A 27,970-nucleotide genomic window follows, 5' to 3' on the forward strand; every position below is an offset into this window, starting at 1 on the left:
CCTCGTGGCAGGCAGCACGAGCACCCATCTCCTACCTGAAGGGCCGGTCGGCCGATGAGTTCACTCCGGCGAAGGACTGGCTCCTATTGATCTTGGTGACGAGGACTCGGCGCTGCGGGCGCACAGACAGTGACATCGTTGAGTGTGACCTGGAGGGCCGCCCTGGGGACAATGACACAGCAGGGTCACCAGCAGCAGGGTGAGGACACACATGACTGCCACCAGGACTGAGAACGGCACCCACGGACCATGGTTGGGAGATTTCCCACTCTCTCAGTCCAAGAACATTCCCGGTGGCACCGGGACACAGATCCCATGCTGCCCCCAGRGATGCTGCCTGTGGTGAAATCAGGCTCTGGACACCGTAAGTGTCACCCAGGCAGACATGTCCCAGCTTGGCCCTATGGCAGTCACAGAAAGGGGCTGATGCTTGGTGCCTAACATGACCACTCCCAGACATGTCCGTGGCAAACTTTATGCAGTGCCCAAACCCAGACACCTCCTCCTGAACCCCACCTTGTCCCATGTCCCGCTGTCACTCGTGCCACCATGCTGCAAGAAAGGCCAGGAAAAGCACAGGGTTGGACCCGGCTGCCCAGCCCTTCACTGTCTCCTCACTTGCTTCCGCTCCCTCCAGCAGCCAGGAGGGAAACCCAAGGACAACAAAACCCTTTGGAAAGTTCCCAGCTTTGCCAGGAGCTCTGCATCGGGGAAGAAAAGGCTGAACCATTCCCTGGCAGACCCTGGAAAGCTGGTGCAGACCACACGTGTCCAGCCCCATGGCTGCTGCATCCCTGCCCTCTGYTCCTGGCAGTGACAGTGTCAGGAGCCCTGAAACCACTGCCAGGACCTGCCTGTCCCCACCACAGCTGGAACACGKGATGCCAGCCGGGCATGGAGCAGATTTCTGAGTCTCAGGGCCTGCACCTGGCTGCCACTTCATGTCACTGGAATCATCCCTGTGGCCCTGGCTGGGGCTGGGGCTCAGGGAAGGCAGCCCAAAGGACAAGGCAAGAGCAGGGGAGAATGGGGCTCCTGGCCCTGCCACCCCCAGCAGTGCCAACTGGGCACAGGGAGGAGCCCAGCCTGCAGGGCAACCACAGAGGAACAGGATGCAGGATGCTCCACCTCCTTGTGGCCACCACTGATGGCAGGTGGCCACCGCTTCTGTCCCAGCCAGGCCTGAGCAGAGCTGGGGGATGAACCCACACAGTGCCTGGCAGTCACACACCCTACAGGGAAGGCCAGGCAGGACCCTCGGGATGCACAGCTTCCCTGGCTGGCAGAATGAGCCAGAGACACGTCCCCACAACCTAAAGTGCTCACTTTGCCTTTCCCCATCTCCAGCATGGCCGACAGGCAGAGAACAGCACAGGGACACAGGCACTGCTGGGGYTTCTGCCGCCACCCCCACTCCTTTCTGTGCACACCGTGCCCAGGACCCCGGCTCAGCCTGGTCCCACATGGCTCACAGCCACCCGGCCACCAGTGCCATCCCCCCAGCACTGYGCCCCTCACCACTCCRCACGCCAGGCTGGGGACGGGGATTTGCAGCACCCAGGATGTGCCGGAGCTGTTTGGAGTCAAAGCYAACCACTGCCACTCACCTCTATCCYGSTGGGGCCAGGAGGCAGCGGGTCCATCTGGTTCCCCCTTGGGACTCGTGTCCCASCCYAGACCACGGAGCCGCTCGGCGGGTCCCACGGACTCGGCGCTATCTGGGTGCCAGTCCCTCCATTTTCCAGGACAGCACTGTCCCAATTAAGCTCATTACGAAGAGCTGTAATCCCTGGCAGGCYGGCTGACCTACAGGCTGGGCAGATTACCCTCTGCAGGGCTCTTTAATCTGCTCCCCACTGAGCGAGGAGGGCCTGTGGCACCGTGTTTGCTCCCCAGCTGGGTGCTGTGGCGGCTCATCCATAGGGAGAGCAGTCACCAACCCTAGGACAAGGCTCTCCATGTGAGGACAGCTCAGGYGAGGACAATCCTGCCAGCCCATCCTTCTCCAGGCCACGCTACCCTTTGGGGGCACAGAGGGAGCTCTAAAGAGGGTTTCCCAGGCAGGAGTCTGCACTGGRGAAGGACACTGAGGGTGTCAGAGGGGAGAAGGATGCTAAGAGCATCACAGGGGAGGATGTTGGAGGCATTGGAGGGGATAAGGATGCCCTTGGGGTGCTGCAGGACACTGATGCCCCAGCACAACTCCCCAGCAGAGTCAGAGCAATCCCCAGCCACTTGCCGAGGTGTTTCAGAGGCTCCAGCAGCCACCTGCTCCAAAGCACCAGAGGTTCCCTCASTGGCACAGGGAGCAGTGGCTGCTGACAGGACCACGTCCCTGCGCTCCAGCCCTGCCCACGACGCACCGTGGCACCCTGCAACAGAGATCCTGTGCCAGGACCCCAAGCACCCTTAGAGGAAGGGGGACATCACACCCCTGCTCTGCAGAAGTGATGCAGGAGCCCYAAGGATGCTCCAGCCCAGCGCTGACGGGCAGCCAGCCGGGTGTCAAAGGGCAGTGCTGCCTGCATGAGGCAGGGCAGGCCGGGTGTGGGGTCTCTGTTCCTGGCACGCTTGGGCTTGGCTCTCAGAGGAGGAAAAATCCCCAGCATAGTGCATTCCTGACATTACCGAGATAAGAGGTACCTGGTACCAGCAGCACAGCCAGCCCCCGCAGGGAGCAGAGCCCGGGGCACGCTTGGAAGGGACCACCGGGCACCGCATCTCACCCGGGCTGGTGAGCCCTGTGCCAGGCTTACCACGAGGCTGGCACCAGCAGAGCACCRGCACGCTCCTGTCCCTGCCACGGGCTAAAGCCCCAAGCACATCCTTTCTCTCTCCTGAGCAAGGAGAGGTCCTGCCCCAAAGTTCAGTCCCAGCAAGCCCCACCGCCCCCTGCCCTTAATTAGGGCTCAGCGCTAACAAACCWGCCTCCCGACCAAGCTTTTCACCTTTTCTGCGCCACAGACCGCCTCCAGCTCTCCCAGCGTAGGAAATGCAATCCTGGGAGCGTGTCCGTCTGTCCGTCCGCGGCCAGCACTGCCCGTGGGCAGCGGCCAAAAGGGCAGCGAGCAGCTGGACAGGCAGCGCAGCGCGGGGTGCTGGAGCCCACCCCGGGGCTCTCCAGCCCGGCCGCCAGCTCCTCTCTCAACGCCCGGTGCTCTGGAGATGATTGGGATCCCAAGAATGCTGGTCTGAGCAGCGGAGGGGGCAGTCCGACCGGCTGGGTTGGTCCCAGCTGGTTTCTGTTTCCGACACTCAGACACCAGCCTCAGGTCGCTCCGGCGGGTTTATCAACACTGCCCTGGTCGGAGACGCCCCAAACTGYTCCCCCCGAATCCCCAGCCCTGCAGCCCTACGAGCTGGGGGGCTCTGACCAGCACCCCCAGGGATGTCACTCACTGAAGGCCACCGATGCCCAGGGTGGCCAAGCCAGCAGCCTCCAGCGCCCCTCACCTCGGGGGAGACACCCACGAACAGTCAGCAGCACCCAGAGCACCCGAGGGGCTTCCCCCGGAGGRGCTGGGCTGCGATCCCCACACTGATGGCACTGCAGCCAYCCCCAGGGCACAGCAGGGCACCAGWGTCCCCCAGTGGGGGATGCCACGMTGGCCACAGGACCATCCATCCTGCCCGCGGTGTCTGTGGCGAGTGGGGGGTCCTGCTCCGCCCCGCCCCAGCACCTTTGGGTGACACTCGGGCGCACGGCGGGGATGACCTCGGGAGCCTGTGAACTCAGCCCGCTGGCTCGGCTCCCTCCGGAGCAGCCGCTGCRTCCGTGTTTGCACAGCTGTGGCCCCGCTGCCCCAACCCAGGCACGTACCCCGGCCCCCGCCGGCCCCTTCCGGCMCCGGGACGGCCCTTGGCGGGCTCCCAGCGTGGGCTGGAGCAGCTCTTCCCTCCCATCACTGCGCATCCCTCCCCGGCACAGAGGATGGGAGCACTCGGGACCGAAGCCATGCCGCCTTGGTCACAAGGAGCCTGGGAGCCGCCTCTTCCCTGACCGCTCCATGCTCTGCCTCTCCTCCGGGAAGGCAGAACACCCCCAGCTCCTCCTCGTGCTGGGCAAAGATCGGGGGCTTTTAGGAGTCGAATGAGTCAGTGAATGGCATCCCGGCTCCCGTGACTCACCCGGTGAGAAAATCCCAGCCATCAGGTCACAGCCCGGCAGCCCCCACMGGAACAGGGAACGGCGGTTTGGTTGTTAGGGTGCCGGCTGCTCGCGGCAGTTTGGGTTGGATGGGTTCTGCGTTCCCTCGGCCCCATGGCAATAGGGGCACGGCGGTGATATCCGCCCCTGCGGCCATGGGAGGCTGCTGGCTCCTTGGGCCAAGTGGGAGGGCGGCAGGAAAGGGAAGGAGCTGCGAATGGGAAGAATTGGAGGAAGTGCTTATTTACCCCGAGGAGTATCCCTGCGGAAGGGCAGGGCACGGCACAGGCAGACACTCACAGCCAGCTCCTCGGGGGGGTCGCAGCCCRCGACCCTGCCACTCGAGATGCAAACCCCAAAGGTAACGCAGGGAAGTGGTCACCACTGGGGCAGGGAGTTTCCCAGGGTCTGGCAAAGCTMAAGCCCAAGATGTTGTCCAGGATGCTCCTGGGAACCAGCCCAGGACCACCATGGTCCAAACTCAGCACACAGCCGGGATCCCCACGGACATCATTCACCTTGTATCCTGTGAGATGGGGCTGCATCCTGGCCATGGGTGCCAGACCCCACTCCTGAGTGGGCTGTGATCCCTCTCAGAGGTGCTGGGATCCTCTAGAAGGATCCTCCTGGGATTGGCATCACCTTGTGGAAGTCCCACATGCCAACTTCCCCCTGCCTTGCTCATCTCCAGGGTGCTCTGTTGGGTACCAGTAGCTGCCCCCACAAATCCTGCCCAGACAACTTGGTCCGAGTGCACAAAAGCACCCYGAGGCCCTCAGTTCCCTGGGGCCACCATGCCAGGGATGCCGACATGGCGACGGGTTCTGTTTGTCCTCAGACATGGGGGCACGAGCAGGGAAAAAACAGTTTGCCAAGAAAAACTGTGCTGCCGTGGCATCAGGGGCTGCTATGGCATCTGGGGTGCATCACCCCAGAGCAGCTGGCAGCTGTGGCATGGCCCCCCTCCTACACTGAGACAGAGCCTGGATCTGTGTGGGCAACAGCAATGTCAGACAGCCAGAGGGTCCTATGCTGCACAGACACCCCATCACCTCACCCCATGGGGATAACCGCGTCCCTTGCAGGTAGCGGGTGCACATGTCCTTGGTGTCCCTGCCAGAAAAAAGCCTTCCTCCCAAGGAAAGTTCTCGCCTCAAAAAACCCCGCCTGAGCCCAGCCATATCACCCTGGGAGCCTCAAACAGCTGCGAGTCCCCAAATTCTCGCCGTTTGCCGGGGAGCCCTAGTGCTGCCAGTGCTCAGTACCTTTCTGTTTGCCATTCATGGCGTGCTGCGGCAGCACATCCCCCTCGGGCTGGGCTCTGCGTCCCCGGTGGTTGTTGCTCTCTCATGCCGTCCGTCCGTCCGTCCGTCTGTCCGCCCGAGTGCGGGGGCCGTGGCCGGAGGGCTCCCCGCGGGCAGCAGCTCCTCCCCCGCTTCCCCTGCCCCTGGGCTGACATCACTGCCCAGCGCCGCAGCCCCGGCGTGACTCAAGGGGGCCGGAGGATGGGAGGGCACGGGAGGATGCCTGACCCCTTCGAGGGAGGGGGCCCCACYAACTGCGGCTGTTCCCGGAGCACAGCACAGTTCGGTCCCGATCCTTCCCTCCCACCGCCCCCTTAGGGAAACTGAGGCACAGGTAGAAGGAAAGGGAACACACTGCAAACTCTCCCCCTCAGCTCCTCTCTGGATCGCTTCCCTTGCAGACCCCCTTCCTGCCGCACCCAGGGCCGGGCACAAGCCAGGGAGCTCACACCGCCCTGCCGGACCCACTGCTGGCCCTGAGCTGCTCCGGGTCCCGGGCTGGGGTGGGGGATTCACAGCCCCTCACCCCCATCCCATCACCCCCATCCCTGGCGGCTCCACTGCCGGCTGGCACAAAGCCGTGGGCAGCTGATGCTCACACCACTGCCTCTCGCTTGGCTTTAAATATAAGTATATACAAATATAATAAATATATATAGTTATATTTATGTATATATAAAACCACGGTGGCTTTGCTGTAGGCTTCCCACAGCATGCAATCCCGTGGCATGCCTGTGGGCACCCTCCCAGACCCAGCAGCCATTGGGAAAAGGGTTTCCTTGCTCAGAAGTCCCTACTTTGTGTCCTGATACTCCAAAGCCTTGGAGGAGCTCACTGCAGCCAGGGCATTCCGAAAATGCTGGGTGCCATTCCCATGTGGGAAGGTGTGTCCTGCTTCTCATGGGGGTCCAGCTCCCACAGGGCAGTGTGGCAGCCCCCTGCCCTCCACGCCAATGCCACCAGCACCTCTCAGGCTCACAACTCCCTGTTTAGTGCCCCAAACAACCAGGAGACTTTATGGCACCAGTGTCACCATGCTCCAGTGCTGTAGGTCACGGCACAGGTCCTGCTCCCGGGAATACCCAAGCCTGGCACCCCCCTCCAGGTCGGACAGAGGTTAGAGCAGCCAGCTCYAGCCAGGCTGCAATCAGCTGCCCTCATCACGCCACTGGAGCAGGAAGAAACACCTCCCTCCAGGCTCCTTTCCTGTTTGCTGCTGATTTTAGAGCAAGGTCAGGACAGGTTCAGGAGGAAAAGCACTGGGACAGAGTCTTGGGGGTCCTCGCAGATACAAGGCTCTCCCACCAAGTTAATCCTTCCCTCAGAGGGCGAGCCTGTTGTGGGATTGCTTCCCCAGCCCAGAGCAGGTCCACTCCCTGCAGATCCCACAGGGGACAAAAAGCATCTGGGGCTCCCAAGTAGGATGGCCCAGCTGCCCCACTGTGGGCACCTTCACATGGCTCTGGAGCCAGCCACAGCCAGGCCTCCAGAGCTGGGGCTTGCAGCGGTATCACCCAGAGAGCTGTGACCCAGGGCACCCTCAGGTCCCAGGTGGGTGCACAGCATCAGCCACATTGGGAGAGCATCTGGGAAAAGAGCTGGTGACACTGGGCTGGCTCTGAGAAGCAGCCAAAGAAAAACCATCCCAGCTGCCCACCAGCCTGCCGCCTCCACACCAGTGCCATGGGCACGGGGGAGCTGACAGCCCAGCATGCTGCAAAGCCCATCTCCACCCCAGCCTTGCAGAACCTGCCTGAAGACCGTGTCTCCTACCTGGCCTGGACGCGCTGCATCCCCCCGGCTCTCCGCACCGATGGGCAGAGTCCCATCCTGGCGGCTGCTGCAGGCAGGGGCCACCACCCGGCTTTTCACCCCGTGCTGCTTCTCCCCAGGGAATGGCATCACTGCCGGCACCGCCCCGGCTCTGACCATCCCTGTGCAAAGCCTGCGCCGTGCTGGCAGCCGTGCGGAGCCAGTGCCCGGCACACGGCCAGGCAGCGCGCCCGCAGCGCCGGCCATGCCAGCTTGTTTGTTCTCATTAAAGGTTAATGAGAAAGCCACGCTAAAGCTGCCCCAGCCGCGGGAGGGGCGTTCCCCGRTGCCCCGCAGAGTGAGGGGACTTCCAGGCTTCCCTCGCAGAGGGCTGACAGCCAGGCTGTGCTGCTTGCGGGGACTCTGCCTCTCCGTAGTCACAGTCCCGGGGGCATCTGTGTGGCAGCTCACACGGGGATGACGTGCCTGGCATGGCACCAGCCCGGGCATCACCCACGGGAGACCACCAGGAGCRGGCTGGAGACAGGGTCAGGCATTCCAAAAGTGGCAGAGGACGCTGGAGGAGAACACGTGACATCAGCCACCTCACTGCATCCTGCACAGCACTCKGCGGTGGGGCTTGACAGCTCAGGACACCTTGCCAAGGGAGGGCAGAGGAAGGGCACGAGTCACACCAGCAGCGCCAGGGTGGTAATTGAGTTAAATGAAACCTTGTTCCTGGCTTGGCCGGGGATAAGGAGTGGGTGCAAGGAAGGAGACATCTCCATGTGACTCCCCAGCTCAGGGGGCTTCCCTGGATRTTCACCACTCTGGCTCAGCTCAACCGCCAGTCAGGGCGGCCACCTCCATCCCTCCTCTGCAGCAGGGATGGGGGTATAATGCCCCAGGTACTCCCTTTTTGGGAGTGTGCCTTTATGCCCTCCTCTCAGCAGGCCTGGGGAGCTGCCCTGGGCATCCCCAGCCAAAAGAGCTGAAGGTGCAAACAAAACCCTCCACAGGCAGCCATGCTTGGACACACCTGTACAGCCACGGCCAGTTTGTGCACAGGCAGAAAAATCCAGGAGGACATTCCCACCTCCCTGTCATCCACGGGATAGTAGAGCAACTTCCCACAGACCCCCATGTCCTGCCAGCAGAGTCCCAGGGAARCTCTCCAGCTTCTCCCTGCTGGCCCAGGGACCACCAGCCCACTCAGTCCCTGGAGAAGCCACCAGTCCCAACACGACGCTGCCTTAGTGGCACCAGCGCCAAAGGCCAAGGTGATGAAGAAGCTATTTCAGGCTGTTCTGGACAAGTACTGCTCAGCCACAGACATCCTTGAGTGGCTGGGAATGTCACCACAGCTGGAATCCTGTCAGGAAAGGGCACAGGTCAGCCTTGGTTGGCGTCAAAAGTCATGGCTGGCCAAAAAGATTTGGGGAGATGGAGTCAGCACCGGCCTGGTGAGGGACCAAAATGCTCCTGGCCATGGGGAGACCTGAGAGAGGGTGGGAAATCACAATTTTGGCAAGAAGACACACAGTCATGGCTTGAGGGAGAACCACAATGAGTGACCAAGGAGCTTGTCCTGGGCTGGGACAGCTGGTCCTAGAGCTGCAGGTGGCCACCCCCACCAYAGTGCTACAGCTGACTTGTCACACTTTACTTTTTGCTAAAACTGGCAAAGACAACTCCAGAAAATCCTGGGAGCCCAATGCAGAGTTTCTTCCACAAGGTGGATGCCCTGAGGGTGGGAGAAGGACCAGCCCTTGTGCCAAGCCAGGCTCTAGCCCCGGCCAGGCTGGCCCCCTTGCCGACAGCATCCCTTCCCAGAGGGGCCGGGCACGGGGCGGTGGCAGACTCGAGCCCTCCCCCCTCGCTTCCTCRCATCGTCCCCACACGGCAGCAGAAATAGAAGCGATATAAATGGCAGCCCTATAAATAACCCCAAAGCACGCGGCGGGGAGCTCGTCCCAGCCCGGCTCTGGCCTCAGCCCACACAAAGCCAGGGCTTGGGCTGCCTCCACTGTGCCCAGGGGATCTCAAATGCCAGCTGCTCCCTGCCCGCCACGGGTTTCCCAGGGTCCTGTCCTTTGGGTCAGTGTCATGGCAGGAGCTCCAGTGCATCCGCCGAGCCYCAGCCACGGGCACAAGCTGGAGCCCAGCCTGAGGGCATTCCTGGGGACACCCTACACCCATGCAGCTCCTCCCGTCCAGTCAGCACTGGACAATGCCCATCCCAGGCACCCTGCAGCGACCCAGCCTGTGGATTCCTGGGCAAAGCAGCAGCTCTGGCCAGGGGCCTCAGCAAGGCTTGGGAAAAGGTGCCCCTGTCCTCACTACCCACTGCAGATCAACAATTATCCCCTGGTTGCACCCCAACACCTCTCAGCTGCCCACCCCAACATTGCCCACCACTGCCATGTCCATTGCTGCCCCTATTTCCATGTTCAACCCCACCACGCCATGTCCCCCATGGGGATTCAGCCACCACCATGGCACGGATACCACCACAGCTCCTCTCCACCCAGGGGACTGTGGCAATGCACTGGGGACCCCMCTGATCTGAGAGGAGGCAACAGCGCTGGTGACAAGCTGGTGACAAGCCCTGCACTGCCGGATTTTGCGCGGCGTCACAGGCTCACGTCCCAGCCCTGCCCGGGGGACGCAGTGAGGCCACCAGCCAGGGACAGGAGACACGGGGTTTATAGGATGGCCAGGACTTCCCARTGCCCTCGGGATTGTCCTCTGGGAATGTGGCAAGGATAAAACCCGCTGAGGCTGTTTGCATGCTCCGGGACGGCCGAAGGGGTGGCAGGGGAAGGGTTAATGGTGCGAGGCCTTCCCGAGCACTTCTTGGCAGGCTGGGAAGGGCTGGGAGACAGGAGGATCGGGCCAGCAACAAAGCGAGATCTGTCTCATTAATTCCTCCGAGCATTCCTCCCTCCGTCACCCCGGAGGGGAGGAGGAGGCAGCACCCAGCTGACATGGTGCACCCCGGTCCCCAAGAAGCCACCGGGTCCCGCCTGGGCGCAGGGGTGGCCTGGGGGAGATGGCCGCAGCCTCTCCCGCGGGATCCAGGGCTCTGGCGTCCCGCAGGCGCTCGGGCACGGCCCTATATGGACACGGGCAGCTTCCCCTTCGCCCGCCGTACCCCTGCCCGCACCCCTGCCTGCAGTCCCAAGGGACTCGGGGCAGGACACGGTTCATGCCACCAGCGTCATCCCAAAGCCAGGATCGGAAGAGCGGCTGGAGAAGCTGACACATCCCCGACAGGGTCTGGGGGRCACCGGGTGACATTGGGGGCTGCTCGCCCTGCTATCCCCCTGTCAGGCGGTTCCTTCTCCGGCCGTCTCCGGCCACGGTCCCGCCCGGCCGCGGGGAGCGGAGGATCCCTCCGAACCGCAGTGGGGCGGGGAAGCGGAGCCCCGTGTCCCTGTCCCTGTCCGTGTCCCTGTCCGTGTCCCCGTGCCCGGACACCCCAGCGCGGCGTGGGTCGCCCCCGGGGGCTGGCGGCAGAGGGGGCGCGGGCGGGCGGGCGGTGGCTTGCGGCGACGTGGCCCCCCAAGGGTGTAGCCCTGCTAAAGCCACCAACCCCGCTCCCCCCGACCCCCCCGAGACCGCGGGGTGCGGAGGTGCGGGTGGCACTCACATGTCCCAGGAGAGGCGGGGGACGAGGCGCGGGGCGAAAGCGGGCCTGGCTCGGTGCATCCCCTTTGTTCCACTCCCATGGACGGGAGCAAGCGGGGAGTTCGTGCAGGCTCTTGGCAGCGCCCACCCCGGCTCTCTCCATGGAAACGCGGGAGCCATGTGATTTCGGCAGGAAACCACGGCCCAGCCAGCGCCAATGGCAGCTGCATGGACGGGAGCACCTCCCTCCCCGAAGCGACCGACACCGCTGCCGCCACCGCCATCGCCACCGCCGCCACCACCAACACCGCCACCGCCACCGCGGCCCCGCGGGGATCCCGGACCCGCCGTGCCATCAGCATTCCCCGGGGATCCACAAGCCCCGCCGTGAGCTGGAGCGGGATCCCACCTCCCCCGGGGCGAGGGGAGTGGGGGCAGCCCCGCTTGTTTGGCCCCGGGCTGTTTGCTGTCCTGCCGCACACAGCGCCCACAGCCTCCCTAATTGCCAGGGAAGCAATTATCGGGGCCGGAGCAACACCTCCTCCCTCCGCACCCCCYTCTGCCCCCACGAGGGCCACCACAGCCTCCCGGGCTTCAGTGCTCCCTGACAGACCCCGGGCGTGTTTCACATCCCGGCAGTGAAGTGACACGGCCAAGGCTGTGCAGGCAGAGGGAACACCCAAACATCCTCGSTCGCAGCTCTGTGACACCCAGCACCCCACCCTGCCTTCCCCCCACAGCTCCTGCACCCARCTGAGCCAGGGTCAGACCTCTGTCCATCAGCAAATCCACTCTGGGGGAGCAGAGCATTGGACTGACCCACATTCCCCATCCCACCGGCTTCCAGCTCCCTGGGGAAGGAGCAGAGCAGCGCTCCCAGCTCCRGGACAGGCAGCCCCAGTGTACATGCAGGCTGTCACCCAAGGGATGCCACAGTCACACGGTGCTGCTTCCACAACTGCCAGCYCACTGCCTGAACCCTGACACCTCCGAGCATCCCTGAAGGTGGAGGGGTGAGGAAGCCACATGCCTGTTGGAGGGAAGGACCCTGCTCCTTTCCTTTCTCCCAACACCACCTCTCTCATACCTGTCCTAGATCCTACTGAGCCGACCCAGTTTTAAATGGGACCGGYGCCTTTGCGGCCCTGGTGAGACATCCTCCACGCAAGGACGAGGCAGCGCAGTGCTCCCGCCAGCCCTGTGCAGCACAAACACTAATTAGACCATCATCAGGTCCTGGAGCCCAGTGGAGCAGGCCAATATCAGTGACAAGGAAATCATTGCACCACTCTCACTCTCCTGGGGCCACACCAAGGAGCAGAGCGTTGCTGCCAAGGTTGCTCAGTGAGAACCAGGGCGTCCCAGCTCCCAGCCCAGCTCTCCAGGCTGGCCTGGTTACAGGGATGCAAAGGTGGGAGAGGGGACAGCTCTCCCAGCTCCCAGCCCAGCTCTCCAGGCTGGCCTGGTTACAGGGATGCAAAGGTGGGAGAGGGGACAGCTCTTGAGGCCACCAGGGAAAAGCCAAGCCAAAAGGCCAACACGGAGAAGCTGCGAGGATGGATCCACCAAGCCTGTGGTTGATGAATCCAGAATGGTTTGGGTTGGAAGGCACCTTAAGGTCTATCTGGTTCCAACCCCCTGCCATGAGCAAGGACTCCTTTCACCAGACAAGGTTACTCCAAGCCTCATCCAGCCTGGCCTTGAACAGGGGTTGTCAACCCCAGGGGTGTGACAGCCACAGCTTCTCTGGACAACCTGTGCCAGGGTCTCCCCACTCTCACAGCAAAGAATTTCTTCCTAATATCCAATCTAATCCTGCCCTTAGTCACTTGGAAGTCATTCCCCCTTGTCCTATCACTCTGTGCTMTTGTCTAAAGTCTCTCTTTGGGTCTTTTGGAGCCCCTTTAGGTACTGGAAGGTATTCTGAGGTCTCCCTGGAGCMTTCTCTTCTCCAGGCTGARCAGCCCAACTCTCTCAGCCTGTCTCCACAGCACAGATATYCCTGTCCAAAAGCATCTTAAGCACTGACAGGCTTGGGACATCGACCACCTCTCCAGGAAGTCTGTTCCAGGGTTTGATCACCTTCTCAGTAAAACCTGGGGTGCCAGGAGACAGACTGACCCACACCACCACCTTCTGCATTACCTGTCACCACCATCCCAAGGCAAAACCCCATTCCTGGTTGCTGCTGGGGAGCAGCTGTAACCCTGCAGACACTGGGAGAGGGGACGGCACTGTCCCCTCTGCCACACGCCTGCCAGCCCTGCCAGGCTGGCTTGTGGAGCCAAGCACTCCCTGTGCCAAGGCCAGGGCTGGCACACCGCACTGGGAGCTTGCTCAGCACGGACCAGCTTGGCAAACAAAAACAAGGACAGGCTCCTGCCCGAGTTCCAGCAGCCTGCCTGCCCTCCAAAACTCCCCCGAGGGTTTATGGAGACAGAAGTTCAACCTCCCGTGATGGATTTGGATATTCCTGGGTTAACTTTCCCAGCACGCACATGGATATCCTGAATTAACCCTGCCAGCATTTATATGGTTCCTCCTGGGTTAACCTTCCCAGCATGAATGCAGATAATCTTGGTTTAACTGTTTCATTGTGGATATGGATACTCCTGGGTTAATCTTGCCAGCRTGGATACGGATGGATACTCCTGGTTTAATCCTTTCATTATGGATATGGATACTCCTGGAYTCCTGTCACTGCAGGTGTTGGGGAGCTGGGCACTGGTGCGGGCATGAGTCCCTGAGTCCAAGGGCACCCTGTCTGAGAACCAGCTGGAATTGAGTGAGCTCCTCCCAGCACAGGATCGCACCTTTCCAGAGCTGCTGACCCGAGACCACTCCAGGCACATTCCCCTCCTCCTGGCAGCTCCRCCAGGAGCCGTGCCAGCTGCCTGCAGCCGCCCGCCGTGGTGCGGAGAAAGGGCTGAGCCATCGGCGCAGCCCCGCACCGCGGGTCTCTGCCCAAATTGCTCTTCTCACTGCAGGCTGGGCCTGGAGCCACGTCTTCCTCTCCCCTCTCTCTGGAGGGCTGGAGGCCAGCCCTTGGCTCCAGGCTGGGGCTGCTGCATGCTCAGCATTCCTGCTCAGCGCTGGAGCACGGCAGCACACACAGCCAGGGCTCCAAGCCCTGCGCCGGGACAGCCACGCGTGCTGAGCACACCCGGAGCGCGGCCACCACCCCTGCAGGCAGCTGAGGTGCCTCCAGAGAGCCTGTCACCATCCCTGCCACTGTTCCTGCCACCATCCATGCCACCATCCCTGCCACTATCCCTGCCACCATCCCTGCCACCATCCCTGCCACCATCCCTGTCCACCATCCCTGCCACCATCCCTGCCACCATCCCTGCCACCATCCCTGTCCATCCCTGTCCATCCCTGTCACCATCCCTGTCACCATCCATGCCACCATCCATGCCACCATCCATGCCATCGTCCCTGCCACTATCCCTGTCACCACCTCGGAGATGAGCATCTGGCATCCCAGCAGTGAGCTCTGCATCCCTCCAGTTGCGCATTTTTGGAGAACACAACCTGGGAAAAAGCTGAGGGAGGCAGGGCGGCGCTGATGCAGCAGGAGCAATGTGAGCTGCAGCTCCAGCTGACTCACCGGAGCCCTGGCCACGCTCGGAACTGGCCRGCAGCACAGAAAGGCTGTGCCAGCAGCTCCTCTGAGCTCTGCTGGAAAACCTTCCCCGACACACTCGGGGCCAGCTCACAGCAGCAGCAGGCTGGGGCACAGCCCTGACCCTGCCTGTCCTTTTCCATGGGRCAGAATCACCTGTCCCAGCATTCTGCCTGCCCACGGGGCTGGGAAAGGGAGGACAGGATACCCCTGGAGTGGCCACAAACCTCCTCTGGCTCTCCCAGACTCTGGCCAGCAACCCRGAATCCAGGTCAGAGCTTTGTAGCAAAGCCAGGACATCCAGACTGTGACTTCATCAGGTCCAGCCCCAGCATGAGCCAGGAGGGCAAGGAGCTGCAGAACAGCGCTGGTCCAGACTGTCCAGGCACCAGCCAGCTGTCCCCACTCCTAACCCCTTCTCCACCCTGGGAATGTGGCTGAAGCATCTCCAACCCCTATCCCAGCTCAGCCTGGAGGGGCTGAACATCCCCTGGGACTACTCCACCTCCTGCACTGCCATCCCCACCTCAGCACAGCAGGAACCACCTCACGCACACACCCACAGGATCATTCCCAAAATATCCATGATTCACAAGATTCCTACAGTCCCTTGGCATTGTCCAGCACTGAGCAGGAAGGCTGAGCTTGTGGGCAAGCCCAGAAACCAGCCCAGCCCAGCAGACATAGCCGGTGGCAGCTCAACTGGCACAGCTGGACCATGGCACAGCTGGACCATGGCAGAGGTGTCAGCAGCCTGAGGATTCAAGCTCGCAGCAGGTGAAGCAAAGCTTGGCCCATCAAGTTGGCTGAGGGGGAGGGACACATTGCCCCAAAGCTGATGCTGTAAGGATGTGAGAGCAAAAGGCCACTCGGAGCACGAGGTGCTTTGGYAGGGCTGAGTCTGCAAATTTGGCAGAGCTGTATGCAAATAAATGCAAATATGGTCCTCTCAAGCAGCGCAGGGGATCCCACACACTCTCTGATCTGCTCTGCTGAGGTGGGGTCCCTGTCCCCTACAGCTACACCCAAGAGCAGAGTTGGTTTGGTCTCCCGGAGCGTGAAAGTTCTTCCTGCAGTGAGCACCAGCCTCCAGCAAAGCTCCCTCCCCTCCAAAGAAAACAACAAAGGAAATGCTGGGATGGGGATTAAGGAAATGAAACCGGCTGTGCAGGGTAAGCAAGGATAGGAAGTGGCTGTGATATCTGCTCTCMCTGCTGGCCTACAGCTCTCCCAGCCCGGAGCCCGCAGCACGGCACATCTAAACCCAAGGGAAATCATGTGCTGGAGACTGCGTTGAATAACCGGGAGGTTCCTGAGCGATCCCTGCTCCCAGGATGGGAACAGGCACTTGGGAGCCTCTGTGCTCTGAGATTGGCCCTTCCATGTTCYCTCCACCCTGGCAGAAGATGCAGAGAGACCTCTGGCTGCACTCTGCTCGTGGAGCTGGCACTGTGCGGTGACAWTTCAGGAGCTTTGCTCTCAGGGAATCATGGAATTGTAAAGGTTGGGAAAGATCTCCAAGATCACCAAGTGCAACCATTAACCCTGCACTGCCAAGTCCACCACTAAACCATGTCCCCAGATGCCACATCCACGCGTTTTTTTGGGCACTATCAGAGATGTTGACCATTGCCCTGGTCATCTTGCACCTATTCTACCTCTCCTGAGCTGTTAGTCCAAAGGGGTTCGTGCTGGGAAGGGCATCCCTGGAGGAAAGCAGTGGCAGTCAAACAGGCAGACTGGGAATGAAACCAGCCCAGTGGGGCAGGGGTAGCAGAGGGAGGACATGCTGACAGGAGGGGTCCTGCCCCATCCTCCCCACCCAAGTGCTGCTCCTGAGCAGAGCCCATTCCAGCTCTCAGTCATGCCTCTAGAACGTGTGTGAATGCCACCAGCCYCAGGCTATGGCTCCAGCCGGTCTCTCCTGTATCTGTCACATGTCCTGGCGTGCGGGGGCCAGCTCTGTTTACATGTTCGAGTCTCAGATTCTCCTGCTGGGGATGAGTCAGGCTTCCCTCGACACCCYGCTGAGCTGGCGCTGGCCTCCTGAACGGCAGAGCCGGTGGATGCCAGSCTGGGAATGGCTGGGAAGGGCTCGCACAGCGCTCTGCCCGCTTCCCATCCCACCAGAGCTGTCTGAGGCGGCACGGAAGGCACTGGAGATCACTGCCAGGAAGCTCTCCCTGGCTCGGCTCCACCGGGTCAGCTTCCTTCCCCTCCACCCCACAGGCACGTCATGGCTCAGTGTGGGGTGRTCAAACCCTGCCCAAGCCCCCAGCCCCCTCCAGAGGGGCTCCTGTGGGTGGAATGGCCAGGCTGCTGCTGAGAAGCCCCCATGTGTGCAAAGCCTTGGCGTGCTGGGGTGTCCCCTGGGGTGTCAGCTCACAGGAGAGAGGGCTCCCCTGGATTTGGGACCCCCAGGGACAGAGGCTGGAGCCTGGAGGAGAAGCCAGCCCTCTTCCTGTCTACACAYTGCCTGGAGATGCTGAGCTGCCACTGGACTTGTGGGGTGGTGAGATGGGTGCCAGCTGCATGCCACTGCCCAGCCTGTGAGCACTGGGAACCAGCAGTCTGCCCAACCCAGAGGGTCCCCAGCTGGGCTGGAGTGAGGGCAGCATCCCAGGAGACAACAGAAATCCCAGAACACCCCGACCACATCCCACTCCTCCTTTCTTTTCATTACTCCCAGCCCTTTTCCACATATCCCAGAGTCAGAAAAGTTCTCCTTCTCTGGAGAGAGGCCTTTTCCCTTTGCTCCCAACTTTCCCAGGGTGAGAAAAGAGCCTGGAGGCTCCTTTTTGGACCCCCCCACCTGCGTGCCCCTCGCTGTGACCGGGGCTGGGCTGGCTCTGTGCGAGCACAATACCCAGAAGTGTGTGGAGCCGCTGGAAGGAGCGATGTTCCCGGATGGTATGTGGCCCTGACAGCACTGGCTCTGCTTTAAAGGGTAACTTTATCCTGTAATAACAAACAAGAGGAGCCAAGTTCCTCCCCAGCGTCACTCGCCTGGCTCTGAGGAGAGGGACATGGGGGAGAGAACTCATCAGAACAAGCTYGTTCTTGCCATCACAGGGTCTAACTCTGCTCCCTTGAGACAAGAAGTGGGGAAGGATGCTCCAGGGGAGCATGTCTGGGTCTGGAGTGGGCATTCTGGCCATGGCACTCTGTGTGTCTGGCAAAGCTGGGACAAAACCCATGTGTCTGGAGGGGGTGGCACAGATACCTGCTGGCCTCTGGGACAGCCCTGAAGCCCCTGTGCCACTCACCATGTTGGAACAGATTCATTTGTGTGCTGACATGCTGGGGACCGAGGAGGTGACCCCTCCAGCAACTCCTGTCCTGCAGACAGCAGCAGGAAGCCTGCCCCAGCCCATGGCATGCCCTGGGCAGCTGAAGCCCATGGCCACCCCCACAGCCCCCTGGCACGCTCACAGCACTGGACAGGCACGCTGGCATCTCGGCACGGGGCCAGCTCCAAGTGCAGCCACCCGGGAACTTGTTCTGCAAGAGCTGGAAATTCAGGCCCAGCTGGTGCCATGGGATGGACAGGGAGAGGCTGACCTTCCCCAAACCCCTGGCAGGACCCTGCAGAGCAGGACTGGGTGCTGTGGCTGAGGGATCCTCTGGCAGATTATCCCTTTTGCAGGCACCGCTGCGGGCAAAGGCAGAGCCCAGCTGTGGGAAAAAGGGCCAGCACCTCTCTGTGACCCATAGGTGCACCCTCCTGCGCTCCCAAACAGGCTTTTTTTAAGACCCATGGGTGTGGCTGTGCCAGGGTACCAGGGCATGGAGCAGGCAAACTTCTGGTTTACTCTGGGGCTGCACAGGGGGCACCAGGTATGTGACAGGCACATCAACATCTCTGGTGTAATCCAGGGGACGTGGAGCATCTCTACATCACCCCGTCAGGCTCAGCACTGGGTGACCTACCTCTGCTCCTGCAGGGACACTGAYACTCAGGAAAGGTGTCCCTCGGTGCTCATCACCACAGTCCAGCCCATGCTGATGGGACACTGATGTCTCCTCTCTGCCACATGAGAAGGGGGGKACTTTGGCAGAGCTCAGTTGTGTGAGAAGATGACAGTCTGGAGAAGGCTGCAGAGATGTTCTGTCTGATTTCCACTTCCCCAAGGAGCACCTCTGGAGATCCCGGGGTTCGATTAAATCCCAGCCCGTCAAACGAAGCTGGTGAAGTGTTGCAGTTTTCTTCCCCAAGATGGATTTCCTCCAAACCCCTTATTAGGGGTTTGGGTTCAGTCTGTGTGAAGCTGGTGAAGCTGCTGCCTCCATGGTGCYCCCCAGCAGACCAGGGGGCTTCCAGAGGAAGCACAGGATCMGACCARCTAAAAAGGGGAAGAGAGAGGAAGRAAGGAATCATTGGCATCTAAARCTTTCAGTGYCTTAGAGGTGACAATGACAGCATCCACCCTCTGCAAAAGGGAGACCCGTGRGAGGGAGACACCATGGCTTGGGGCAGGTGAGTCAAGGGGTGCTGCTGGTCGCCAGGGRTGAAGCCTGGAGCAAGTCCCAGTACCAAACCATCCTCCCAGGCCAGAGGTAGAGCCTGCTGTGTCAGATTCAGGTTCAGGCTCTGGCTGATGGAGGGGAGAGCATCAGGGCAGGCAGGAGTGGGTTAAAAGCTTTAGGTGGGACTTGGTGAGCTGCTTCCTCCCGGCAAACAATAACACAGGGGAGGGAGAAGGGATGCACGGGGCTCTGCAGGGGCCGATAGCGATGGARCAACCCCAGCCCTGCAGCTGCAGCTGTGCCAGAGGAAGCCTCAGCACATTATCTGCTGGACCCAGCCCTGGTGCTGCAGGCACCGGCTCGTTCCTCCTCCAGAGCCCCATTTCTCACGGAGCCGAGTTAGGTCCCTGTGCTTTGATGGCAGCCCTGGACCCCAGCACCCCCCAAAACCTGCACTCCAGACAATCCAGCGTTCCCAGCATCAGTGTTCCCACTGCTGGTGGCTCTGGGAATGGTCACCCAGGGCTCCGAGCCCCAGGACCGCGGTGTCACCCAGCACGTGGTCCCCACCGTGGCCATCCCGCTGCCCCATCCCCCCATGTCACAGACAGTGCCCACACCTTGGCAGAYGGAAGTTTTGGCTGCAAGACGACTCCTGCAAAGGGGATCTCCGGGTCCCAGCTGAGGTTCCAGCAGTTCTGGTTGCCTCTGCTCCTGGTCCTTCCCAGCRAAGATCCGCTGCACCTGGAGCTGCTGCAGCCTGGCCACGCTGGCTGCTGTCCCAGCACTTCCTCGTGTGCGGCTGTTTGTGACCTGCCTGCTGCTCCACCTCCGCAGCTGCATCGCTGTCTCTGGAGCAGCCCTCTTCCGTTCCGTTTCCTTTTTTTGACCCCCTCCTCCTGCAGCAGCTTTGCCTTTCATTGAGGCTCTGCCCGCTGCCATTTGCACCATTTGRGTGTGGGAGGGGGTCCCCCAAAATGGGTCCTGCTCTGATCCTGGCAAGTCAGGTCAGGACTCCCAATGTCCTCACTGCTCCTATCCCAACCCAGCTCCAGCTCCTGGTGTAGTAAGTCTTTGCCAAGGGCTCTTGGTCTGGGATAAGGCAGCTGCTGGAAGACCCGGGAAATTCGAGCCCTTCCCACCACTGAGGTCAATCCCTGGAGCCTGGAGATCTGCTGGGCTCCCTGGAGCAGAGAGATGTTTGCCCCAAGATGTTACTGTGGCTCCAAAGGGGCTGGTGGAGGCTGGCCGAGATGCTCTGGGTGACAACTTCCCCACCCATGGTCCCTGGAAGTCCCCAGATGTGTTCCCATTCCCTTGTGCAGCCTCAGGAASAGTCCCTAAAGGATTGTCCAGCTTTCCCCACTGATGGAAACAATGCTGGTCCAGTTGGCACCTTCAGGATAGAGATGGATTAGCTGCTAAAAGCAGCTAAATCACCCTTACTCCCTCTCTGAGCCTGCCTGTGTTCCCAAGTAGCAGCTAGCTGGTCAGGTGGAGCCRGGATTTTGGGATTTCAAGTGTCTCCTGGGGCATTGTACTGCACCCAGTGAAAGGACATGGGGCTGTGTGCTGCCATCCCAGTGGGCAGGGAGGGCACTGAGGTCTGACACTTCCCAGAGCCAGGAAATAAGCCTGACACAAAGGGCAAAGCCAGCAGAAGGGAGGGACAGAGGCAGGAAACATCAGGCAGCAGAGGAAATGGGGAGATAATCAGCTCCATGAGCACAAACACCCGGAACTTGTGCAAAGGAAAAGCCGACACCACTTGGCAAGCATTTGAACAGAGAGACCTGCCCGTCTGGCCTCTCGGGGAGGCTTCCTGAAGAACACGTGCTCTGGGGCACCTGAAGGTGCTCAGGGATCTTCAGCCTCCMGGTTCCCATGGCTGGCACGGTCCCTGGTGGCTCAGCTCCAGCATGTGCTCCCCTGGATGAGCCTTGTCCCAGCGGTGGAAGGATGGGCTCCTGGAGAGCAGCTGGCTGCACTTGAGAAGGCAGAGCACTCACCAGGGTGAATCCCAGCTGCAGAGAGGGGTCCAAGCTGYGTTTTCCTGCCCCCAGTCTCTTGCTGGCTTGAAAAACAGCCTGTTTCCACTTGGCTCTGCACAGCAACTGGACTGCTATCCCAGCACCCGAAGGGAACACCACTGCCCTGGGATTCCTGTGGGCTGATGCTCCAGGTGTTTCAACACCCAGCACTGCCCTGGGGTCAGCTCTTGTCCCCAGCAGCTGTGGCAGGACTGTCACACTGCACTCCACCTGCAGAGCTTCCCACTCCTCCCACCTTCAGAACACACCCCAGGTGGCCTGACTACATCCCAGGTGATGGTGGCCTGGTGGCCTGACTACAAACCCCAGGCTCAAGGGGTTTGTCCCAGCTGGCAGCAGTCCTGTCTCTCCCCATGTTCCCAAGGGAGCAGCTACACACATGTCCCGGGGTTGGCAGTGACCACGACGGGGTTGATGGCCACAAGCTGTCAGCAATCCATGGTGGGATCTGTGGCACAGAYCATCTCCCAGGATCCAGCACGTGGCACGGGACAGAAGGGAGAAGCACGGAGAGAGATGGGCACAGCACCAGCCTGTGGTGACTGGCCAGGCTCCAGCTGGCTCGTGTGGAGTAACTGGGGCAGGGGAACCTCTGCCAAGGGAGGGCACTCAGGGGAGGATTGGCCGTGTCTCTGAGCCAGCCCTGGACTGAGCACAGCAATACAGTGGCAGGATGAGGCCCTTCACCCACGCTCCTGTCCCTCAGCCGTTCCTTCCCAGGGATTCCCCTCCTCTTGCTGTCATCACAGCACTTGATAGGGAGGTGCCCAACAGGGCGCTGACTCTTCTGGACACAGATACGAGCTGGGAAAGAAAAGAGCAAGCCTTTACATGGGAAATCAGCCGGGAGAAGGCACAGGTACTAACTGACTTTATTTATTAGCAAGGTGAAAGCAGAGATCACACCCTGCCCACCCACTCGAGTCCCAAGTAGGTCCCTCACAAACCACAGAGGGCTGAGCACCCTGGTGCTCCCATGCACTCAGGGAGTCCTGTGGCACTGTGGAGCTCCTCATGGGGACAGAGTGCAGTCACCAGGGGATAGCTTTACCTTCCCAGTTGAGCAGAGTGCCACTGTGCTTCTCAGAAAGGATTGGCAGCACAGACAACAGCCCCCGCACACTTGTGTCCACTGTCAGGTCAGCCTGCAAAGGGCACAATGAGACAGCACTGTCATCCCAGGCCATCYATCCTGCTTGGTTCATGCTCAGTGACAGCAAGGCTCCTTCCACCCAGAGTGAGCAGAGAGCCATGGGAGCCAGGACAAGTCCACTCTGTGGGAGGATGGTTGGTATCTGCACTGCTGGCTTGGATGGAGGTGCCTGGGCTGGGTTAAACCTTTGCATTTAACCACAGAGGAAGAGATCCCTACTGCAAATGGGATGTTTTGTGCAGCCTKCTCAAAACTGCAGTGCTGCAGGGACCACCCCTCTGCAAAACATGGATCCTGCAGGATGAGTGGAAACCTCATGGACCTGCAGCTCCTCGAGGAAGGGGGCACAGGATGGGATGGTGCTGCTTCTCCCTTCCCTGCTCTGTCAGATTCAGGTTCTCTGCACACATCTCCAGGCTGCCCAAAGCTCCTTTCCCCCTGAACAAGCAGCCTGCTCATCCTGAACATACTGGTGCTACTTCCCAGACCATATCCACATGYTCTACACTGGCCCAACACAGATATGGACAGCTTGGAGCCTGAGAGACAGCTCACTTTCATGTGGATTCCCCCTCCAGAGAACCACCCTCGCCACCTGAGCCACCTCCTGTGCAGGCTTGTGTCCCACCCGTGGGTTACCCCGTTGACATGCTGGGCCAGAACTCACCGCCTGGCTGCCCATGTCTGTTTTCACCCAGCCAGGGTGCAGTGCCACACAGAGGATCCCAGATTCCTTGTAGGTCAGAGCCTGGCACATGGTCAGCATGTTGAGGGCAGCCTGGGGGAGGGAAGAAGCATCAGCCATGGGCATCAAAAGGTGCACAGGCCATGTTCCCTTCCCATTGCTGCCTCTTGGTGAGGRAAAAAACAATGCCAGCTCTTCAAGAGACAGCGTGTGTCTCCCCTGGGCGGGCATGGAGATGCCCTGGGAGCTTGGGAAGTCACTCCATCTCTCGATCCCAGGYGTTTCCCTGGGATCAGGCCTGACAAGGGCAGCTCTGACTCCCACGGAGCTCAGGAGCAGGGGCAGCTCACCAGCCTCCATACCTTGCTGCAGCGATAGGAGATGACCGGCTCGAAGAAGGAATCGGGCGTTTTCTTGATGGACCCCAGGATGGTGGAGATGTTGATGATGGCTGCCTTGCTGCAACTCAGGCCCTTTTCTTTGCTCTCCTGGGCAGCCTTCTTCAGCAGAGGCAGGAAGGCCTGGGGAGAAGCAACCTTGTGGGACACCTGTGCCTCAAGCCAGCCCCACCTATGGTGACRGTGACCCCACCTATGGGAGGGTGGAGAACGGCAGGATGTCAGGAGAGCCCAGCTGTTGCTGCAGTGGTCCTGCCTGCTCCCAATCAGCCTTGCACAATTCAGAGGGGCTGAACAGGGCTTAGGATGGAAGATCAGGCAGCCGTGAGAAACTTGGCAAAGCCCTCCAAGATTTCTTTCATGACCATGGGATTCCCTCAAGTTGGGCAAATTTCACCCCCAGAGCTTCACCCGTACCTGGGCCATCAGCATGGGCCCCACTGCATTGGTCCTGTAGGCCCTGACCATGTCCTCAGCATCGGCCGTGTCCAGTGAGGCCGTGGGGGTGTAAATCCCGGCGTTGTTGATCAGCAGGTTCAGCCCCATCCCGTTCAGCTTCCCCTCCACCACCTTGGCCGCGTCGGTGATGGCAGAGGGGTTTTCCACATCTGCAGTGGGAGAGAACAGTCTGAGAGCCACGGGGGTGCTGGGGAGGAGAGGGAGGAGAGGGAGGAGAGGGAGGAGAGGAAATCCGCACGGCCCTTCCTTCCACGGGCAGCAGATGGTGCTGTGAAACCGGGTCTGCGCACCCGCGCATCCCAGCGCATCCCAGCTCATCCCAGCGCATCCCAGCTCATCCCAGCTCATCCCAGCGCATCCCAGCGCATCCCAGCGCATCCCAGCTCATCCCAGCGCATCCCAGCGCATCCCAGCGCATCCCAGCTCATCCCAGCGCATTCCAGCGCATCCCAGCTCATCCCAGCGCATCCCAGCACATCCCAGCGCATCCCAACACCGCCTCCTCCGCCGGCAGCTGGAGCTGCCCACCGGGCAAAGCCCACCGTGGGGACAAAGCCCACCGTGAGGGCAAAGCACCGCTGTGACTCCCAGGCAGGGTCAGTCCCCAGCAGCCACCACCTCCAAAGTCCACGCCTGAGCGACTTCTGGAGAAGCCAGTGCAGTCTCCGGGGCGACAGGTCCCCAAGGCAGCTATCCTGGGACCTGCTGTGGGATGGAGGTTCCCCTGCTCCTGCTCAAGCTCTGGGCTGATCTTTCAGCATCTCCATGGGAGCTGCCTTCCTCCCTGAGCCCTYCTGGTCTGGCCTGGGATTAAGGCAGAGCGAGGATGTGGCCACTCAGCTGGGGGAGCCAGGGGCTGCCCAGGACGGGTCTCAAGAACATCCTGATCCGTGGCCATGGAGCAAGAAGGCTCCAGGGAATGGGGTGCTGAGGCTGACACAGGTGTGGAGAAGCTGGGCTTTTGSCAGCAGGACTTGAAGCAGCTCTGAAGAACTGGATCCCCATATACAGCCTGAAGGTAGGGAGGGAGAAATGGGGCAAGCATGGCTGGCAGTCACAAATTTACCAGCTCAGAGGCAGAGTGCACCTACCCAGCTTTACAAGAACCAGGTTTGGGTGTTTGGATGCCAGATCTCTCAGCTCCTACAAAAAGAGACACGGAAACAATCAGCACGAGGCAGAGGCGATGCCAAGCATCATCCTGGGGTGCCAGCAGTGGCCCACCCTGAGGGAAACATCTTCCAGATGTTAGTCAGTGCTTGTGAACAGCTGGGCTGGGGACCTGCCTTGGTTCTCAGGCTTCTCCCAGGCTCCACAAAGCAACGTGCAGGTCCTCAGAGCACGACACGGCCCTGATGCAAGATGCTGTGGTCACTCTCCCAAAGGGTCATGCACAGCCCAGCAAACTGTGAAGGACCAGYCCATCAGGGAAATTATGTGAACTGGCCAGGGATACAGCCAAAAGTGTCACCCAGAGGCTGCTGGAAGTGAGGGAGAAGAGGAAGAGCTGAGTGCCAATGTCAGATTTGACCTTTGGGGAACTCATATCTGCATAGCCCAGTCCCAGATCCACTCTGCTCTGGACACTGCATCTCACCCACTCGAGTGAAWTCAACCACTTTGCACATTTTTATTGGTTGTGTTCACCAGGTATGGATATTGTGAGGAGTGGGTTGAAAGCTGATGATGGGGCAGGAGGACTGTAAATCGTTCAAGTGACCTTACAGCTGGGAATAACCCTTGATAAACCGTGTGAACAGCGGCCAGTGATCCACTAGCATGGATCTTAACAGTCTCTTGTACCTCTGTACCTCTGCCTGGTGYTGCTTCAGGGATCTCCCGGTTAGCGAGATAACAGAAATAAATTTACAAGATCTTTGTGTTTAGCCATCAATTACCCTGGCTGCCTGCATGTGCCAATTCACACAGTGGAGGATTCAGAAGCTCTTTCCAAAAAGGAAACATTCTAACTTCACAGTTCCTARCAGCTCTTTGCTCTGAGCCTTCAACCATGGCAGGTTTCAGATATTCGAAACTGAACCACCTTGTTCAATGCCCCCAAAAGGATTGCTTTTAAAACCTCTTCCCAACATGCCCACAGGAAATTGGTGGTTTCTTGTGGGAGGAACACAGAGCAGGAGAGCTGCTGGCACTTGCTGTGGTTCACCGTCAGTTATCTCTGAGCTCCCYCACCAGACTCCATCTTCCCATTAGCCCTGGGCACAGGAAATGATGCAAAATCCATTAATTGGTTTGTGGTGGCCAACAGATGTTTCTCCTCTCCTGTTTTTCCCAACTGCCTGCCTCAAAAGCCTCATACCATCCCAGCTGGAGCATCCCAGACACCAACACTGGGTCCAGGCGCAAAAGGGCAGGAGCAGCGATGTGGCACCAAACAGCCTGAGAGAATAATTCTCTGCCCTCGATGTCCTGTGGTCACGGACATCAGGAGCACCCTGAAGACACTGCCCTCACCCTATCACAACCAGACAAGGCTTAGGGAAATATCCCCAGGCTAGAAGAGTTACATATGGACCGCCTTGTGGGAAAACTGGCTCTAGTCCGGCCCTGCAAAACGTCTCTGATCTCAACCCTGCCCGAGTCCTGCAAGTTGTGGAAGAAAAGAAAACGGCAAAAAATAAAAGACCTGACCTAGGTTTGACCCCGCACCAACCACAGCAGGAGCACCTGGGTTGGTGCCAGGATTCCTCCTGAGATGGAATAATACACACAAGCAAGAAGATGCAGCAAACAAATCAGCTGGAGCCAAGATCTTTCAGAGAGGAAGTTTCTCCCTGACAGTATTTAATTGGGATGCAGCAAGCARAGGATGACAAGCCAAGTAAGGAAAGCTGGAAGCACAGGGAGGCTTTGTGATTCCCTGCAGAAGCAACACGAGCGAGTCCCTCCCGTTTCAGCAACGTGGAAAGCAGGGGCAGGGGGATCCCACAGCACCAGTGACCACCACTTTTAGAGACCCCATATCCTGAAGCTGCCGTTTTTTGCAGAGCAGCATGACTCTGCAGAACCAGCCCGAGCAGCACCGCTGCCGCTCGCAGTCACCGAGCCCAGCCCAGCCCGGCCCGTGCCCGCAGCGCACGGGCGAATCCTTGGCACGGGAGGGCGGGTTCGGCGACACCCAGCACAGCCCAAAATAGCCCAGTGGCGCGGCCCGAAGGGTGACACGGCCGACTCTTCGCCCGCTGCACTTCAGATGACTTTCACACGGGGCAGGGCACGGTGCGAACGCCCACGCCGGCCGCGAGTTGTTCGGGCCGGTGACCGGGGCCGAGCGTGTGACCGCCGCCCCCCCGGCCCGCACTGACCTGTGCCCGCGGCCCCTCGGGGTCCCGGCAGGTGGCGAAGATCCAGGCGGGGGGTCGCGGCGAGCCCAGCAGCTGCTTCACCAGCTCCAGCCCGATGCCGCGGTTGGAGCCGGTCAGCAGCACCGTGCGCGCCACCGCCATCGCCGCCGCCCGGCCCGGCGCGCCTGGCACCGCCTCCCGACCCCGCGGACCGCGCCGGGATCCCCGGCCCCCGCGGGGGAATGCCTGCGGGAAGGGGGGGATCTGTGTGCGTTTGGACTTCCCACTAATGTTCAGTGCAAATGCAACAAGCGCGTCCCAGCCCTGGCGTACCCCCGGGGAGGAGCGAGGGGTGCCGGAGCGACCCGCGGGGCTGAGGGGAGCGTCGTCTCTTCCCAAGGGTGGTGGGCGAGGGAGAAAGCCTGCAGCAGGTCCGGGGTGGTGTCTTTAGCACCTTTAGCACAGTAATCTTTATGCTAGATAAGAGTGGGGAAAAAAAAAAAAAAAAAAAAAAAAAAAAAAAAAAAAAAAAAAAACCACCCCAGAAAAATTTAAAGGCGTTTAGCATTAGGAAGTATGAGCCCATTCGCAGCGGTTTTTATTGCCTGCGCGAAAATGCACCTGAATTGGCTCTTTGCCTGACAATCACATTCAATAAATCTGGTAAATAGATAGAGTCACGAATATGCTCTGAGGCTGAGAGAGCTGGCGTTCAGCCTGGAGTCGAGAAGGTTCTGGAGAACTTTTACAGCCTCTTCCCGTGCCTTAGGGGCTCCAAGAGAGGTGGGGAGGCACTTTGGACAAGGGCATGGAGTAACAGGGYRAGGGGGAATGGTTTCAAACTGACAGAGGGCAGGGTTAGATTAGATATTTGGAAGAAATTCTTCCCTCTGAGGGTGGAGAGGCCCTGGCACAGGTTGCCCAGATTCAAGACCAGGTGAGATGGGGCTTGGAGCCGCCCGAGGCTGTCCCTGCTCGTGGCAGAGAGGTTGAA

General features: G+C 60.3%; 2 protein-coding genes across 9 annotated transcripts in view; both read right to left on the bottom strand.

The window, feature by feature from the left end:
* Positions 1–18,797, bottom strand: part of RIPOR1 (RHO family interacting cell polarization regulator 1) — a 30,604-nt gene extending 11,807 nt beyond the window's left edge. Inside the window, exons 1-2 of one of the 8 annotated variants that reach the window (XM_057376424.1) lie at positions 18,389–18,797; positions 36–162 (exon numbers count right to left, since the gene is read on the bottom strand). In XM_057376424.1, the coding sequence (XP_057232407.1) occupies positions 36–136 (101 nt within the window). In that variant the 5' untranslated portion in view covers positions 137–162; positions 18,389–18,797. Of the gene's footprint in view, positions 1–35; positions 163–2,924; positions 3,187–4,128; positions 4,351–5,412; positions 5,546–10,855; positions 11,118–18,388 lie in introns of those variants that run through there. The other 7 variants (XM_057376419.1, XM_057376420.1, XM_057376422.1 and 4 more) reach the window with 7 other exon arrangements.
* Positions 18,798–21,813: 3,016 nt separating this feature from the next.
* On the bottom strand, positions 21,814–27,223 carry LOC130579574 (C-factor-like). Its single transcript, XM_057376483.1, has 6 exons — positions 26,998–27,223; positions 24,763–24,814; positions 23,630–23,820; positions 23,177–23,335; positions 22,797–22,907; positions 21,814–22,121 (listed from the first exon to the last, which is right to left on the bottom strand). Exons 1-6 carry the CDS (start codon positions 27,136–27,138, stop codon positions 22,008–22,010), a joined length of 768 nt encoding a protein of 255 aa, XP_057232466.1. The 5' UTR covers positions 27,139–27,223; the 3' UTR covers positions 21,814–22,007.
* Positions 27,224–27,970: the final 747 nt, after the last annotated feature.

Source organism: Malurus melanocephalus, unplaced genomic scaffold (assembly GCF_030028575.1).
Source record: "Malurus melanocephalus ecotype Western Australia unplaced genomic scaffold, MMel_1.1 scaffold_279, whole genome shotgun sequence".
Taxonomy (NCBI): Eukaryota; Metazoa; Chordata; class Aves; order Passeriformes; family Maluridae; genus Malurus; species Malurus melanocephalus.

Coding starts and splice junctions, on each gene's coding strand:
- LOC130579574 (XM_057376483.1), bottom strand. CDS start 27,138: ATGGCGGTGGCGCGCACGGTGCTGCTGACCGGCTCCAACCGCGGCATC. Junction 23,821..24,762: donor CCTGGTTCTTGTAAAGCTGG/GTAGGTGCACTC, acceptor CTCCCACTGCAG/ATGTGGAAAACCCCTCTGCC. Junction 23,336..23,629: donor GGCCCATGCTGATGGCCCAG/GTACGGGTGAAG, acceptor GCTTCTCCCCAG/GCCTTCCTGCCTCTGCTGAA.